The 18,488-nt window shown below is 35.3% G+C and overlaps 1 protein-coding gene across 1 annotated transcript in view; it reads left to right on the top strand.

The window, feature by feature from the left end:
* LOC114328973 (retinol dehydrogenase 11) overlaps nt 1-17,810 on the top strand; it is a 41,975-nt gene extending 24,165 nt beyond the window's left edge. The window contains exon 4 of the mRNA XM_028277977.2: nt 17,586-17,810. Within this exon, the coding sequence (XP_028133778.1) occupies nt 17,586-17,765 (180 nt within the window). The 3' untranslated portion in view covers nt 17,766-17,810. The remainder of the gene's footprint in view (nt 1-17,585) is intronic.
* Nucleotides 17,811-18,488: the final 678 nt, after the last annotated feature.

Genomic DNA, 18,488 nt, shown 5'->3' with positions numbered 1-18,488 from the left:
TTGTTCTACACATCAAGGACTACCAAAACCCAAAGTTTCAGAACATTTGACAGAGGCCATTTCCCATAAGGTTTCATTGGGGTCCTTTATGTTTTCATCACAAACAGCGCTGTTTCTGCTGTAACCTTCGTCAGTACAGATGATTGCCCGCCTCTAAATCAACAGAAAACCAAATTGCATATTTGAGGGAAATATTGTCCGTTTTTTATTTTCGATAGAAAACGGAAATACTTTCAGTTTTCTATTTTCGTCGTCTCTATGCCTTGTAAATGGTAGAAGGCAGAGATTCAGGATGCTAACAGAGAATGATTCTAATAAGGAACGTTTCTTGATTTAAATTGGTGTATATTATTTTTAATAATGTATTCTGCATTTGAGACCTTCCTACTTTCTATTTTTTAAATAGATGTCGCTGCAGCTGCCTCATAAAGGGTATTTCAATTTATCTTTGAAATTTCCCGTAAATAAGCAATTTGGTTTTGTGTTGATTTAGTGGCGGGCAAGTATCTGTACTGACGAGGTTACACCAGAAACAGCGCTGTCTGCAGATTATGCCTTGCCTCTGAACCGAAATAAAACATAAATTGCCTTTAATTCCCGTGCCTTTACTCAGATTGTGAGTACTAAGAACCATTTCTTGTACCTTTTACTAGACGAAGGAAAACGGAAGGGAAACGGACGGATTTACATATTGTACATTCCTTTCCGACCGAAAGGACAGACGGAACGGAAAGCCTGTAAAGGAGTCAGTAGAACACTTCATAGGAAGAAATCTGAAATTAGAGGTCAAACTGAGAGGAGCGGTGAAGATCGGCGACCAAATCTTTGTAGCAGAAATGGAAAACCTAAAGGATAAGCTGAGTGTACTAAAAAACAAAGGAAAACTGAAAAATCTACAGGGACAAAAGGTGTATATAGAATCAGATTTAACAAGAAAGGAAAGGGAAATACAAGCAAAAATTAGGAAAATGGCAAAAGAAGAAAAAGACAAAGGTAATACTACGAAGATAGGATATATGAAACTGGAGATTAATGGAAGGGAGTGGAAATGGGGCCATAATAAAGAAAAACTTATACAAACTCACAGAAATATCGGGAAAGGGACTCCAAAAAACTAAAAGAAAATAATGAGACCGGACCCACAACAATGACGACCAAAGCAATGAATGGGAAAAGCGATAGGGAAAAAGATGATGCAAAGGTAAACAAGGATGAAAATAGGAAAAAGGGGAAAGCTAGATTGCAGAAAAAAGGAGAGATAAAAATGGGAACATGGAATGTGAGAAGCATCAATGGAAAAGAGGAAGAACTGGTAGAAGATACGATAAGACAAAAAATAGAAATACTAGGAATAACAGAATCGAAGATGAAAGGAAAAGGTCTTAAGAAAATACACAAAGGATATTGGTTACTTTGGGTAGTAGCGGATACAAAAGAGAGAGCAAAAGAAGGAGTCGGGATAATAATTGCACCGAATAGACTACAACACGTTATAGAAGAAACATATGTTAACCAGAGAATATTATCGGTGAAAATGAAACTGATGGACGAAGAAATATGGACAATAATAACAGCCTACGGAGTAAATGAAGATGCAAGAAAGGAAGAGAAAGATAAATTTTTCGAGGAGCTCCAAATGCAAATTGATAATGGGGAAGAAAACATAATTGTAATGGGAGATCTAAACGGTAGAGTCGGAAACAACAACAGCGGAATAGAGGAGTGTATGGGAAAAGAAGGAGAAGAAATGCTAAACAGAAATGGTGAAAGAATAATAGAAATATGTATGGAGAACAAATTAGTTATAACAAATACAAAATTTAAACATAAAGAAGTACACAAATACACGAGAGTACAAGACAGCAGAAACGAAAAATCAATCATAGATTACTTTTTGGTAAGCAGCAACAAATGGAAAAGAGTACAGGATACGAAAGTGAAAAGAGGCTCGGAGATTGGCAGTGACCACCATCTAGTAATAATGAGAATAAGAAAAACAGAGGAAAAAGAAGAAAAGAGAAGAAAGGTAGTAAATGAAAAAATAAAAAGTTACAAATTAAAAGAGAAAATATATAAGAAGAAATTCCAAGAAAAATTAGATAATACTTTGAAACGGAGGGCAAAAAATACAAATATAGAAAAAAAAATGGGAATATCTAAAAACCAGCATAATCAAAGCAGCTGAGGAAACTTGCGGGAAAGCAAAAATAGCAAATACTAACATGAGGAGAACAGAATGGTGGACGGAACAAATACGAGAGAAAATAAAGAACAAAAAAGACAAATGGAAGAGATACCTAAGCACAAAACAACCGGAAGATTACGAAGCATATAAAGAAAAAAGGAAAGAGGTTAAAATAGCGGTGAAAGCAGGAAAGCAAAGGTCATGGGAGAGATTTGGACAAAAAATGACAAAAAATTATAGGGAAAACCAAAAACTCTTCTAAGGTGCATTAAAACAACTCAGACAAAAGAAAGAGCACATTATGCCGAATATAAAAGACAAGAATGGAAACGTACTAACAGAAGAAAAACAAATAATGGAAAGATGGAGAGAACATTTCAAAGAGCTAACTCATGTAGACAAGGACAACATAGGGGAGATACAAGAAAGGAATGAAGAACAACAAGTGGAATCCATAACAAGAGAGGAATTAGAGAAAGCAATAGAAAGAGTAAAACTGTTCAAAGCACCAGGCAAGGATCATATCACCCCGGAAATGATAAAATTCATGGGGACAGAGGGAATGGATAGCATGAAAGAACTAATGAATGATATCATAAATAGAGCAGAATTACCAAAGGACTGGAAGAAAGACATTATATTACCAATACACAAAAAGGGAGACAAGAGAAACTGTGATAATTGCCGAGGTATCACCATATCAAGTATCCCTGGGAAGGTATTAGCAAGAATAATAGAGACAAGAATAAAAACCCAAATAGAAACAACTATGGAAGACGCACAGTGTGGATTCAGGAAGGACAGAAGCACGCAAGACCTAATATTCACATTAAGACAATTAAGTGAGAAGGTAATCAAGAAGAATAGAGAGATACATACGTGCTTCATTGACCTGGAAAAGGCGTTTGACAGAATCCGAAGAAAGGACGTTTAGAAGACACTAACAGGAAGGGGAGTCGACAGACACATAATAGAAGTAATAAAGGATATGTACAAAAATAATACAAATACAGTAAGAACCAATAACGAGGAATCCAGAGAATTTTCTACAAGTCAAGGCATCAAACAGGGATGCGTGCTGAGTCCACTGTTATTCTCAGTGGTACTGGATGAAGCAATAAAGAAAGCCAAGAGAAGAATGAGAAAACTAACATTAGGATACTGGCAAATGAAACAGACTCAACTATCGGAGCTACTATTTGCAGACGACATGGTAATGATAGCAGAAAACAGAGAAGACTTACAGAACAATCTTGAAATCCTAGAAGAAGAACTATCAAACATAAATATGAAAATTAATACAGAGAAAACAAAAACAATGATAATTTCAAATACGAGGAAGACACACGCAATAGAATTAGACGGGAAACAACTAGAGCAAGTGGAATATTTTAAATACCTAGGAGTAATAATCGAATCAAATGGTAAACAAGACATGGAAATAAACGAGAGAATGGGACGAACAGGAAGCTTATTTAACACTATGAAAACAACATTTTTTGGGAAAAAAGAGATACCGGAAAAAGTAAAAACGGCAGTCGTTAAATCAGTAGTTAGACCAACAATCATGTATAGCAGCGAGACATGGACATTGACGGGGAGACAAAAATCCAGAGTCAATGCTATGGAAATGAGGTTCCTGAGGAAAATAGCAAACAGAAAGAGGACAGACAAAATACGAAACGAAACAATTAGACAAAACCTAAAACTAGAACCAATCAATCAAAAAATAGTAGAAGGACAACTTAGATGGTTCGGGCACGTGTGTAGAATGTCGAACGAGAGGCTAACAAAACGAGTGTTCGAAACGAGAGTGCAGGGGAAAAACAAAAGAGGGAGACCAAGAGTTATGTGGGTAGATGAAATCAGGAAAGAAGTCGAGAAGAAGGGATTGACATTGGAAAGTGCAAGAAACCTAACGCAAGATCGGAAAGCATGGAGACTACATGGAAAGCTTAGGACTAAATAAGTAAGTAAGTAAGATTCCTTTCCGTTTTATATTTTCGTCGCCACTATGCCTTGTAAATAGTAGAAGTAGAGATTCAGGATGCTAACAGCTAGTTAACATCCTGACGCTGAGGACAGTGTCCTCAAAGAGGGTATCAATTTATCTTTGAAATTTTCCTTAAATAGACAATTTGATTTTACAAGGGATAATAGGAAATTTGCAATTTGGCAAGTTATACCAGAAACAACGATGTCTGCAGATTGTGCCTTACCGCTGAATCGAAATAAAACACAAAAATTGCCTTTAATTCAATTCTGTTCTTATAGATATTTACAATCTTTTGCTACTGCTACCTTCAGTTCTATTATACTTTAGATTAGTTTAATATTGAATGTGAAATTAAAAATTTAGTTAAATCTATTCAATTTTTTGAATATCCTTGAATTGTGAATTCATGTAAGTACCCTTTTAAACCTTGATTTGTTATTCTGAAGCTATTTCCTTGTGGCATTTTTATAATTTGTTAAATTTGTTAATATATTTTTAAATAACTGAACTTTGTATCGAATATTTTAATTTTAATAATAGTGTTCATTTATTTTGCAATTTCAAGGTTATGTAGACAATATTTTAGACAAATTCTATTTTATAGTGTTTTAGAATTCATAATAAAAATTATACAGAGTGTTCCAACGAAAATTTGACCTCCCTCCCAGATACTAAGAATTTCTTCAGAATTAAAAAAAACATGTCAATTTGTATCGAAAGGGGGACGAATTTTCAAGCAAAATTCGTCCCCCTTTCCTTGCTTCTACAGGACCCTATAATTTTTTTTAATTTGCGGAATAACTTTAAAGATAATTTTGGATTTAACTAATTTATAATATTTATTTCCCATAAAAATACGTAATTATAATTTATAATAAATTTGTTAAGTACAAAATTATCTTCAAACTTATTACGTAAATTAAAAAAATAGAGCGTCGTTTAGAGAAAAAAATTACCTTTTAAATGATGTGCCACTAGACCACAAAAAAGGGGTGGTCGATGCGGGGCAGTAGGGGGTTACATTTGAGAGCATGAATTTTGCAAGAAAATTCATCCCCCTCTTATTAAAATTGACGTGTTTTTTTAAATTGTGAAGAAGCTCTTAGTTTCTGAGTTTTTTGGGGAGGGGGGGGGGGTCAAATTTTCGTTGGAACAGACTGTAATGTTTCTTTGTTCAAAACAACTGATATGGAAAAGTAAATTATATAATTTCCTAAGAATGGTTATATAGTAGGGTGATGCGAAAAAAGTCAAGTTGATAATCCCGTATCGCTATAGTGCGGAAAAGTTGCGATTGGTAATTACAAGAAAAACAAAACAAAAATTATTAAAATCGGACTTTATCTTCCGATCCCGCAACGGGCCTAAAGATTATGAAAAAAATGAAATTTTACCTTGTCTTCGGAAATTTTTATTTATCCTTCATGTACGTTTTATTTATCGCTATAGTAAAATTTATTTACAGTTTGCATGGTTAAGTAATAAAAACAACAGTTTTACGCATCTAACGAATATCTTCCGATCCAGCAAGGTCAATAAAAATCTATAAATATTTGAAATTTTCGATGATTTTGATAAATTAAAAACATTTAGTTATCTCATTCTTCTCCTACATTGTGAAGTTTTTCGCTTGTTTATATATTGTATGACAATTCTTAAACAACCCAGAACTCACAACGAGGAAGTGGTTGCACTTCTAGCTCCACACACACCCTTCTCTCCAACCAACCAATGAGTGATTTTTATATTATTTACGTAGTAAATTTCTTTTTCATACTTGTATCTAGCTTTTAAACATCAACTTTGTATTGTGATTTGGTGGTAGAATCTGGCAGCATGGACCTTGATTTAAGTGTTGCCCTTATGAATCCATCTCTTGATTGGGGTCCACATACATTACACCAGGGGTGACCAACTTAATCGGACTCGAGGTCTACTGTCTGCCTTTCTAATTCTCTGGGATCTACTGACTAGGAATTTTTGCAATATTTAGGACGGGAATAGATAGGTAATTAGATAATTTTTTCTTACCATCGATCGACTGACCTAGGGGTCGCGATCGACGGGTTGGCCTCCCCTGCATTAGACGATGCTTCCGTGACCAACTTTAGGCACCTCTCATCAGCTTGCGTATGTCAGGGATAGTTTTGTACATTCTAGTCTGGTATGTCGCCCGATGTAATGCAAGAACTTATATCTTCATTTGACACTTCGAAGAAGTGGTGGAGAAGATAGTTTTGCAACAGTCTGCCATAGTTTTGCAACATTATATTCCAGTCTATTATTTCAGTTTAGTCCCGTGCTTCAAAATTTCAAGTAGTAGGGAGAAAGGAAACACATTAGAGAGCTAGGGGTAAGGAGAGTGTTAAAAGCCGGATAGACTAAAGCCAAGGGCAAACGTATTAGAAATTTCATCCCTCCTACTTTAAATTTTGAAGCACAGGACTACACTGAAATATTAGATTGGAATGTTGCAAAACTATCTTCTCCACCAGTTCTTCAAAGCGTTTTAAATGAAGATGTAAGTTCCTACATTATATCAGGCAACACGCCAGACTGGAATGTACAAAACCATCCCTGTCATACGCAAGCTGTCTAGCATTACGTAGAGTTGGTCACGGTAGTATCGTCTAATGTGTGTGGGACCCAATCAAGAGATGGATTCATCAAGGCAACACTTAAATCAAGGTCCATGCTGCCAGATTTTACCACCAAATCAAAATTCAAAGTTGGCGTTTAAAAGCTGGATACAAACAAATGAAAAAGAAATGTACTATGTAAATAATGTAAAAACCACACACTCATTGGTTGTATGGAGAGAAGGGTGTGGATGGAGTAAAAAGTGCAGCCACCTTCTTGTTGTGAGTTCTGGGTCGTTTAAATATTATACAATATTTAAACAAGCGAAGAGCTTCACAATGTAACAGAGAAATGAGATAACTAAATGTTTTTTAATTTATCAAAATCATCAACAATTTCAAATTTTTATAGATTTTGGTTGACCTTGCGGGATCGGAAGATATTCGATAAGTGCGTAAAACTATTGTTTTTATTACTCAACCATGCAAACTGTAAATAAATTTTACTATAGCGATAAATAAAATCTACATGGAGAATAAATAAAAATTTCCGAAAAAAAGGTAAAATTTCATTTTTTCATAATCTTTAGGCCCGTTGCGGGATCGGAAGATAAATTCCGATTTGAATAATTTTTGTTTTGTTTTTCTTGTAATTACCAATCGCAACTTTTCCGCACTATAGCGATACTGGATTATCAACTTGACTTTTTTCGCACCACCCTATTATACATATAGTACCATTGTTTAACTACACATCTAGTCATACAATGATAGTACGTAATGACGGCCTATTCAGTATGTCATAGTAAGTTGGAACCACAAGTAAAAGCATTTTATTATGAATTTTTGCAAAAAAATTCGTCATCCGTTATTTTGTCGGTACTGTGCCACTATTTCCCACTGTCTCACCCCCTTATTTTCAGATGGTTTCTGACTGCATCTTTCCACCTATTTCAAGGCAGCCCTACAGATCTTCTCCCATCTGGTGTTTTCTAAAAGATATTGTTATAAAGTAATTCTCATTACTACGTATCACATGCTCTACCCGTCTCAGTCTGTTGGCTTTTACTCGTATATATCTCACTAGATTTTTCTTTCCGAAGAGTGACTCTAACGTTGTCCCTGCGTTGTGCCTGCGTGTCCATTCATTGAATTTATTTACTTTTTTTTGTTAGCATCTATGTTTCGCTTCCACACATATCTACTGATCGTAATATAGTCTTGTATAATGGATTTTTGCACCTTGTAGAAGTTTTGACCTCGTTAGATGTTTAATTGCAATAAAAGATCTGTTTTCTGCCAGTATTGGCTTTCAACTTCTCGTTTTACTTTGTTGTCATTGGTGACTGTTGTTCCTAGATATTTAAATTCTTTAACCTCCTCGAAGTTATGATCATTTATAGTAATATTTTGATTATTCGACATCGTTCTTGTTTTTGAAATGATCATGTATTTTGTATAAACGATCATGTATAGCGAAACGCTTTAATTACTATTTTTGCAAATATTTTTTCTTAATTTTTAATAACTTTTCTCAAAACGAAACAACATTACTCATTTAAAACTCACATGTAATATACAAACCATATGCCAACAAGGGCTGTTGATTTCGAGAAACCAAAATGAACCTGAACAGGTTGTATAAAATTAATGTTTTTTCAAGGAAACACTAATGGATTACAATCTCAGATTACCACACTCTTAATATCAACTGCTTAAAATAGAAAAAGGTTCTCATCTTTTAAAAGACATATGTTAGTAATGTATTGCCTTTCTAGATAGTGTAACACCGCAAGCATCATGACAGGATAGAGTGTTGTGGTCTTGCAGTCTCCATTTAGCATCAAACCAAGCACCAAATCGATACAACACCAGGTCCACCCGTTTTTTCTACGCCTCGACTATTAGCACCTGACAAACTGAAATGGGCTAAACAATTTGAAAATCTTCGGCATTTAGGCATCATAAGACCATCAAAAAGTAACTGGTCTACTCCACTGCATATGGTCCCGAAGAAAGGTGAAGAATGGAGACCCTGCGGAGATTATCGACGTCTAAACCAAAGAACAGTAGTTCCAGATCGATATCCAATTCCGCCCATCGAAGATTTCATTCAATCAATCAATCAATATTCTTTATTTCATCTTCTTCTTCTTTATGTGCCGTCTTCTACCGAAGGTTGGCGACCATCAAACGATAGGTTTCTCTGTTTTGTGCCGCATGTATTATGTTCGCAGCTTCTGGTATTTGAAACCATTCTCTCAAGTTTCTCAGCCAGGATTTCTTCTTCCTGCCCAAACCTCTTCTACCTTCAATCTTGCCTTCGACGATAAGCTGTAGCAGACTGTACTTATCATTACGGAACACATGGCCCAGGTATGACGCTTTCCTCCTTTTAACAGTTGTTAACAATTCCAACTCTTTACCCATTCGTCTCAATACCTCTGTGTTGGTCACTCTGTCTGTCCAAGGAATTCTCAGTATGCGTCGATACAGCCACATTTCTAGAGCCGCTAACTTCTTTATAGTTGCTGCTGTTAACGTCCACCCTTCTACTCCGTAAAGTAGCGTAGAGAGTACATAGCATTTTGTGGCGCGCCATCGGAGGTTAACGCTTAGGTTGCGGTTGCTTAAGAGCTTTCTCATTTTTATGAATTTGGATCTTGCTATTTCAATTCGGATCCTAATCTCTACGTCTGGGTCCCACTTATCATTTACTGTATATCCCAGATATTTAAATCGGTGTACTCTTTCAATACGTTCGGCTTCAATATTCAGGTCGATATGTTGAATGTTCTTTTTACTGATCACCATAAATTTAGTTTTCTTTCTATTGATCTTCAGTCCAAATTGGTTGCCAGTTGTATTTACTCTATTTAGCATCATCTGTAAATCTTCGATGTTATCGGCTAGTATAACAGTATCATCTGCATATCGAAAATTACTTATTGGTACGCCATTAATCTTGATGCCCTCATTGTACTCTTCTAGTGCCTCTAGAAATATTTGTTCCGTGTACACGTTGAAAAGCAGTGGCGAAAGAATACAGCCCTGTCTAACCCCTCTAGAAATGGTTATGTTTTCACTCACCATATGTCCATTCTTTATGTGGGCTGTTTGATTCCAATATAGATTTTTTATAATCTGGATGTCCTTAGTGTCAAGTCCTGAAAGATGTAATAGTTCTATGAGTTTGTCATGTTTGATAGTATCAAATGCTTTCTCATAGTCGATAAAACAGGCGTAAACATCTTTCTGTTGATTCAGGCATTTTTGAATCAAGACTTGTATTGCAAATAGGGGCTCTCGAGTTCCAAAACCGCATCTAAAACCGAACTGTGTTTTACTTATGCTGTGTTCTAATTTTGCTCGTATTCTGGAATGGATAATACGCAAGAATACTTTAAGGGTATGACTCATTAAACTTATAAGGCGATATTCGCTACACGTCTTAGAATTGGATTTCTTGGGAAGGGGCACAAATGTAGATTTCAGCCAGTCCGATGGAATTTGACCAGTATCGTATATCTTATTGAACAGTTTCAATACTACATTCATGTTGTTCTCGTTAAAGACTTTTAAAAATTCGACTGGTATTTCATCGCATCCTGTTGCTTTCCCATCTTTCGTTTGATCTATAGCTTTTATCACCTCACTTTTCAATATTTTTGGTCCATTCAGATCAAGAGAGTTCGTAGAAATATGACGATAATCCGTAAACAAATCTTTTATGTAAATTGCCCAAGTCTGTAACTGTTCTTCTTTATCTACAATAAGTTTGTTGTTCTCGTCTATTAACTTACCAAACTGTTTTTTCTTGTAAGTATAAGAAAACTCCTTAATTTTTTTATGCATGTTAAAACTATCGTGTCTTCGTTCTAGCTCTTCTATCTCTTGACATTTTTCTTGTAACCATTTCTCTTTGGATTCTTTTATCTTTCTGCTGACAGTTCTATCTGACTTTTACAAGTATTGAAATGCGTCAAATACAACCTATGAGTAAAAACTATAAGCATTTACATAAAAACAGTTAACATAAAAACCCATAAAATATACACAAAAACATACAAATTGTTAAAAAGATGCCCGCAAGTATTCCTCTAACGAATAGAAAGTGTTTACCAAAAGTAAGTCCTTAACTGTTCTCTTAAATACATAAATATTTGACTCTTTAACATAATTAGGTAATTTATTATACAAACGAACGCATCTTGGGTAAGGACCCTTGCCTACAACGGTCAAGTTGCGAAGAGGGGTCACCAAATTATTTCTGTAACGAAAATTGTAGCCACTCATTAACGAAACATCATTTCTGCAAATAAAATTGCCTCTATGTGACTTTACATAAACAACACAACTAAAAATATACAGCGAAATTACAGTTAAAATATTTAATTGCTTAAAAACTGGTCTACAGGAATCCAAGCGCCTTCTAAACGTCATGGTACGAATATTTTTTTTTTGAAGAACAAGCACCTCATTAATTCGTGAGCGATTTCCCCAACAAACTAAGCAATATTGCAAAATTGACTGTGCATGAGCAAAATAGTAAAGTTTTAAGATATCTAGGGAGACAAAATTCCTAAATTGCCATAGAACATACCAGTGCACAGACAATCTTCCCACTACATAATCAACGTGAGAGCTCCAAGACAAATTAGAATCCAGGTAAACACCTAACAACTTAGTGGAGTGGCTATTTACCACTGACCCATTGTCAAGTTTTACTAATGGACTCATCTGCATAGTAGAAGGTGAAAAGGTTACCATATTGGTCTTTGATCCATTTAAGATTAGGGCATTATTTAAACAGTAATGAGTCATACTTTTCACAAGACAGTTTGCTTTTTGTACTACATGAAAAAAATTATTGGAATTTAGTGCAACTGTGGTATCGTCAGCAAATTGAGTGACATAACAGCCCGATTGCTGTTCCATGTTTTCTACTCGAACGCTTATTGCATCAGAAAAATTATCTAACGAATGGGGAACCAAACATGTTGAGCTATCGTTTATCAGTTGATTTAAATCATTGACGAAAATCAAAAATAAAAGAGGGCTAATGATACTTCCCTGTGGAACTCTGGAGAGGACACTTTCTTCTGAAGAAAATATTATATTTCCATTCACATTGACCTTAACTTTTTGAAACCTATTCGATAAAAAGGTGTGGATCCACTTTAACGCAGTTCCTCTAACACCACTATGATAAAGTTTTTCCAGCAGCATTGGATGATTTACAGTTTCAAAAGCTCGTGCTAAGTCAAAAAACAAACAGATAACTTTATTACCCTTATCAAAGGTCAGTTATTTCGGTCAGTCGCTAGCTGGTAAGACAATATTTTCTACAATAGATTTAGTTAGAGCATACAACCAGATACCAGTAGCCACCGAAGACATACCAAAACCGCCGTTACCACACCATTTGGACTGTACGAGTACTTATATATGCCTTTTGGTTTACGAAACGCAGGACAGACTTCCTAGCGTTCCATAGATGAGATTTTACGTGGTCTAGACTTCGCCTACGCCTACATCAATGACATTCTCATTGCATCAGAATCCGAAGAGCAGCATATGTCGCATTTGGAAGAAATTTTCAAAAGGCTTAAGCATTTTGGCGTTGTGATAAACCCAGCAAAGTGTCAATTCAAAGTGACATTACCTTTCTGGGATACACAGTATCAGATGGAGGACTCACACCTCCACAAGAAAAAGTAGCAGCTGTACAAAATTTCACTCAGCCAAAAACAGTGAAGGACCTACGCAGATTTCTAGGTATGTTAAACTTCTACCGAAGGTTCATGCCCAACGCAGCTGAGATACAAGCACCACTACATGATGCCCTAAAAGGTAATGCCAAAGAAAAAGCACCAATTGAATGGACACCACAGCGAATCCAAGCCTTTGATGACTGCAAAAACAGTTTAGCTAACGCTGCTTTACTGAGCCACCCTGTAAACGATGTTGATATCTCCATCACTTGTGACGCCTCTGATTTATGTGCTAGAGCTATACTGCAACAAAAAACGGATACAGGTATGAAACCTTTAGCTTTCTTTTCTAAGAAATTCTCACCTAGCGAAAAGAAATATAGTGCATACGACAGAAAACTATAAGCTATATATCTAGCCATAAAACACTTCAGACATATGATCGAAGGCAAGGACATAACGATATACACAGACCAAAAACCAATCACCTTCGCCTTTACTCAGAAGCTAGACAAATGTAGTCCTAGACAGTTCAGATATTTAGACTATATAGGACAGCTTTGCACTAACATTCAGCACATTTCTGGATTAACAAATATTGTGGCAGACGCACTACCTCGAGTCGATAGCATCAAGAAAGATATCGACATCATGGACTTAGCTCTCGCACAAGAAACTGATCCAGAACTGCAAAATTTCTTAAGTGAGAAAACATCACTGCAAATGAAGAAAATACGATTTTCCGAACAAAACGTGAGTTTGTACTGTGACGTATCAACATCTACAGCCAGACCATTCGTACCGAAATGACTTCGAATGGCAATTTTTCACACCATGCATAACCTAGCACATCCCGGAATCAACAGTTCTGTGAAGATGATCATACAGCGATATGTTTGGCCATCCATTAAATCAGATGTGAGGAAATGGACTCGAGTGTGTCTACAGTGCCAAAAATCAAAAATATCGCGCCACATTGTTTCACCTATTGGAAGTTTTCTACCACCTTCCAGCTGATTCGAACATGCCCACATAGACATTATAGTGATGCCGATTTCAGAAGGAAACAGATACTGTCTAACATGCGTCGACCGTTTCACACGTTGGCCAGAAGCTTTCCCGATGCCTAATCAAGAAGCGGACACAGCAGCCAGAACATTTTTTTCTGGTTGGATAGCTCGTTTCGGCACTCCCAAGCGCATCACAACGGATCAAGGCCGACAATTCGAATCGCATCTCTTCAAATCAATCTGCAAATTAACTGGAACTACCCATTTAAGGACAACCGCCTATCATCCTCAAGCAAATGGTATGGTAGAAAGGTTTCATCGACAGTTAAAAGCAGCTATTCGATGTCATGAAAATATCCGATGGATTGAAAGCCTACCTTTAGTGTTACTGGGCATAAGAGCGGCGTGGAGAGAAGATTTAGGAACTTCAGCCGCCGAACTCGTTTATGGAGAACCATTGTGTTTGCCAGGTGAAGTCTTGTTTTCGTCGCAAAGAAACACCGACAATAGTGCTCACATTTACTTAAAAACGCTTCGAAACCATTTCGAAAATTTCCGTCCTAAGCAACCAAAAGCATCATGGATCCAAAAGCACCTTCATTTTCAAAGACATGAAAACCACCTCTCAAGTTTTCGTCCGCCGTGGTACAATCAAAAGCAGCTTAGAAAACGGTCCTTTTCCAGTTATTAAGCGAGGTGACAAGACTTTTGTCGTACGTGTAAATGGAAAAGAAAAACAATTTCCATAGACAGATTGAAACCGGCGTACGAGCGTCACGAAAGTATCAATCACGAGCCAGAAAAAATGACAGAATCCAGCGAAACAAAGAGCAAACCTAAGAGAAAAGCAAGATTTACCGGAAGTTGTTAAGAAAATGTCGGTTAACAGTGAATTCAGTGATTTTTCTTTCTCCTCGTATAAACATTGCGTTGTTTTATTTTCTGCTATTCTCAATTTTTATCATATGTATATATTATGTATTATCTATCACCTTATTCTCTCGAACGGGGGTGTATAGCGATACGCTTTAATTACTATTTTTGCTAATTTTATTTTCTTAATTTCTAATAACTTTTCTCAAAACGAAACAACATTAGTCATTTAAAACTCACATTTAATATACAAACCATATGCCAACAAGGGCCGTTGATTTCGAGAAACCAAAATGAACCTAAACAGATTGTATAAAATTAATGTTTTTTCGAGGAAACACTAATGGATTACGATCTCAGATTGCCACATTCTTTATGTCAATTGCTTAAAATACAAAAAGGTTCTCATCTTTTAAAAGGCACATGTTAATAATTTATTGCCTTTCTAGATAGTGTAACACCGCAAGCATCATGACAAAATAGAGTGTTGTCTACACAGCGTTCTCTACACAGCATGCGAACGATGCAGACACACCCTCGCTGGCGCTAACAAACAACCCTCTTTCGAGATATAAGCAAAACACCGCTTGTTTACCCAAAATAAATAAATATATTACTGTTCGTTGCTACACTTATTTTTTATTAATTCCGTCAACCACATCACCGGAATAGTAATATTTTCATTATTCGCCATCGTTCTTGTTTTTGAAACGATCATGTATTTTGTTTTATTTTCATTTACTTTTAGGATGGTATTTATTTATTTATTGACTTTGTGGATTGCTGCCCTAAAAAAGACGGTAGTGGTCAAGTTAAACCGCTTTTGAAGGTTATGAAACCAGAATATTCTTCTTACTCCTGGACCTCTTTTTCCCATTTTCTATGCATCTTACCTTGAAGTATAGTCCGAAACAGGTCTTCTTCATTGGTACAACTTCTTCGTTGGTAACTTTGTCAATCCAGTATATTATGTTCAACATACGTCTATTTTTCTGTTTGAAAAATCCATTCAATTATAGTCAGTTGGTTCTGTTCATATTATATCAATTAGTCTTTGGTCATTGTCATTCAAAGTTTCTTCTCCAAATTTTCCACACACCGTGTCATTTTTTTGCCCATTTTTGAATTAAGTTACCGCATACAATTCTATTGTTCAATAACTATATTATACTGGGGTCTAGGACGTTTCATCGCCGCCGTTTCGATGCCGCCAGTTCATCGCCGGCCGATTCATCGCCGGCCGTTTCGATGCCGCCGGTTCATCGCCAGTCAGTTAATCGCTAACTGATATATTTCCTAATTTTCGACCAATTTTCGACAGTTACATTTATTATTTATTTTTAGTATTAATTAGGAATTCTAGGAAATGCGAGATATGACCATTCCCGTTTCCATACTTAATCTTTGAATAGACTTTTAAACTTTTATAATATAAAATATAATTTAACATTACAAATTTAATACTGTTTAGTATCAAATTTAGGAGAAGTAGAAATAGAACAGTAAATTAATATAATAATATTTTTTATCTATTTATTTGTCATAAGTTTTGAACTGAATTTAACGTTGTTTCGTGTCATCTCCCATAATACAAGACACAAAATCAACTGACTAACTGGCGATGAAACGTCCGGCGATGAAACGGCCGGCGATGAAATGGACCGGCGATGAACCGGCGGCATCGAAACGGCGGCGATGAACCGGCGGCGATGAAACGTCCCATTCCGATTATACTGTTCTATTGTATTATATTAAGTTCTATTGTAGTACCTAGTCTTCATGTTTCTTCATTTAACTGTTCGAGGAAAGTAACTGTGTATCAATTCCTAGCATTTACTCCGTATATTCCCAAACGCTGTATCCCTGTATTGGCAAATTTTTATTATTCGCTAACTCAGTGGTTTCCAAGTTGCTATGTAGTTTCTAAACCTTCTGTGTGGTGATCAATGATACTCCTCGTTGTGGTCTCTTTTCTTTAGGAGCCCCACTATATAAGTGATCATATTTTCCCCAATATCTTTCCCCAATATCAGTTATCTTTCTGATCCTTTACCATTTCTTGGTTTCTTTTAGTACAACTGCAATTTTAATATTTAACCTATCTACTTCACTTACTGTTTCATTTATTTTTTTTTTGAGAGACCCTCTACAGTCCTTATTCCACAACTTGTAATATTTTTCCATAGTTTAGTCCGTACAAAATTTCCTATATAGTCCGAGGCTTTTGATTAGGGTTTTTAGAAATATTTTTAATAGGCATAAGGCAGGGGACTAAAGTATATTGTGTTATACCTATGTCTTTTATGAGCTCTACAATTGAGAATAAACTGTAATTCCAAAACGGATTCTTTGTTTGACGATATTAAAAAAAACTTAATTTATAAGTACAGTGGAACCTCGATAACTCGGATTAATCTGGACCGCGGCCGATCGGGTTATCGAAAATCCGGATTAGCCGGAGAATATGGTAAAAATTAATAAAATACGGTATACTTACAGATAAACTCCGTTAGAATTGAAATAACATGAAATATAATATATAAATATGCACAGTACGTACACATCTAAATTACTAAAAACACGCAAACACAAACCTAAGCAAACGGAAGCGAACAATACAATACTGTATTCATACAGTCACCATCGGAAGGATGTTTTGTTATTATGTATTAAGAACAGTGAAAACTAAGACCATTGATTAAAAAACAATTTTTTAAATAGTCTTTCTTAAACAATGCTAACAAAGTTTGAAATAAAAAAATAAAGGAATACTACAGACAGGTGCCTGTTGTTTCTGCCGGCTTGTGCCATGAGTCATTTTTATTATCGTATAGTTCAAATTACACAAATACACATTATCTCTCAAATATTATATTACATACATACATTTTTATTGTTGAAATTTTTATCTGATAATTAACTATTTTGATGGGAAATAAGCCACAATTAAATTGAAAAAATAATTTTATTAACATTTCGACACCCAGAACGGGTGTCATTGTCAAAATACAAAATATATACTGAAAATCAAAATGTTTATCTGATGAAAATCGGTCCGGGTTAGCCGGACTTCCGGGTTATCGGTGGCCGACTTATCGGGGTTCCACTGTATGTATGTACACTATTCAGCACCATATTTCCAATATCATATACATCAGCTATTTTTTTAATACTTCTTGAGATGAAAATGCCTATATATTCTTATTTATTGACAATTTCTTTTTGTAGACTCCTGAAGAAGGTGCCCAAACAACAATCTACGCTGCTACCGAACCAGGTATAGAACACTTAACGGGAGGATTTTTCTCAGAGTGCCGTTATCAGAAACATTATAAAACTGCTAGAGATCCACAGTTAGCACAACAGCTTTGGGATGAAACTATGAAATTATTAAATTATAACGACTGATCAAAATGATATGATATGAAAATAAAGTTTTATAAATTTTTATAATTTTTTAAATATATAAAATAATTTTTTCGCACCTTTGTAAAGCATACAAAGCGGTAGCAAATTACGAAAAAATCTTGAGCAGCCAAAGTTCGAAAATTGAATTTTTTAAGTGTTTTGGGTTATGATTGAAAATTATTCTCTGAAATCTTCTCCTTTCAACGATATACATTGAGCACGTAAAGGTTGGAATAAATTCATTTTTTCATAAATGGGCAATTTTGGAAAAACATTCCAAAACAGGTAAATTTTTATTTTTAAATTACGACTTTTTCGTATATATATCATACTAGTGACGTCACCCATCTGGACGTGATGACGTCATCGATGATTTTTTTTAAATGAGAATAGGGGTCTTGTGATAGATTATTTGAAAGGTAATTCAATTCTCTATTTAGTAATATAAAGATTAACAAAATTATTTATACAGGGTGTCCAAAACATTTTTTTTATTTAAATTTATTAACATAAAAAGAAGAATGTGTGTAATTTAGTTAATTCAAAATACATTTTACTGCTATCAGAAAACAGGAAAAAAATGTTTATTTGACAAATCAAAATTGTTTTTTGCTTAAATTCAATATTAAAACAGCCACTCACCTGCCTCTTGACAGTTTGAACATTTAATTTAAACGAAAAGCAATGAATATTTTCCAAATAAACATTTTTTTCTGTTTTCTG

The sequence above is a fragment of the Diabrotica virgifera genome, chromosome 3 (genome assembly GCF_917563875.1).
Source record: "Diabrotica virgifera virgifera chromosome 3, PGI_DIABVI_V3a".
In the NCBI taxonomy this organism is placed as follows: Eukaryota; Metazoa; Arthropoda; class Insecta; order Coleoptera; family Chrysomelidae; genus Diabrotica; species Diabrotica virgifera.
This window is presented reverse-complemented; position numbering and strand designations above follow the sequence as displayed.